The sequence below is a fragment of the Condylura cristata genome, unplaced genomic scaffold (genome assembly GCF_000260355.1).
Source record: "Condylura cristata isolate star-nosed mole 26May11 unplaced genomic scaffold, ConCri1.0 scaffold00261, whole genome shotgun sequence".
NCBI classification, from domain to species: Eukaryota; Metazoa; Chordata; class Mammalia; order Eulipotyphla; family Talpidae; genus Condylura; species Condylura cristata.
This window is the reverse complement of record NW_004567362.1, coordinates 816-1311: the sequence shown is the minus strand read 5'-3', so window position 1 is coordinate 1311 and position 496 is coordinate 816. Positions and strand designations below refer to the sequence as shown.

The 496-nt window shown below is 69.6% G+C and overlaps 1 protein-coding gene across 1 annotated transcript in view; it reads right to left on the bottom strand.

Moving 5' to 3' along the window:
- Positions 1-487, bottom strand: part of LOC101631635 (piezo-type mechanosensitive ion channel component 1-like) — a gene marked incomplete at its 3' end in the record, with an annotated part of 3350 nt that extends 2863 nt beyond the window's left edge. The window contains exons 1-2 of the mRNA XM_012734972.1: positions 243-487; positions 3-177 (exon numbers count right to left, since the gene is read on the bottom strand). Coding sequence (XP_012590426.1) covers positions 3-177; positions 243-359 — 292 coding nt within the window. The remainder of the gene's footprint in view (positions 1-2; positions 178-242) is intronic.
- Between the last annotated feature and the right edge of the window lie 9 nt (positions 488-496).

The following is a 496-nucleotide window of genomic DNA, read 5'->3' as shown; positions in this document are numbered from 1 at the left end:
GCGGTGGAAGAAGAGCGCCATGAGCTGCAGCAGGTCGTACTTGATGTAGCCGTCGGCCTTCTCCAGGCCCAGGATGCGCGGCGGGAAGTAGGGCTTGTTCTCGTAGCGCCGCAGCACCGCCTGGCTGTTCCAGGGGAAGAAGCCGAACTGGAACAGGTACTTGGTGACCACGGCGACCTGCGGGGGGACGCGGTCTCAGCGGGCGCCAGGGCGACCGGCGGGCGCCCGGGCGCGGCCCCCACCTCGGTGAAGACGATCGCCGTCATCCAGAAGCGCTTGCTGGGCCGCGGGATGGACAGCATGGCCCAGAGGAAGACCAGCACGGGCAGCACCAGCGAGACGGCCGAGGCGGTGACCATGTGGTTCAGGATGATGACGAAGTAGCACAGCAGCTCCGAGTGCGCCGCCACGCACTGGTAGGCGGCCCGCAGCAGCCGCAGCGGCCGGCCCTGGCCCTCGGAGAAGCGCCGGGCCTCCTCCAGCTCCGGGATGCGCA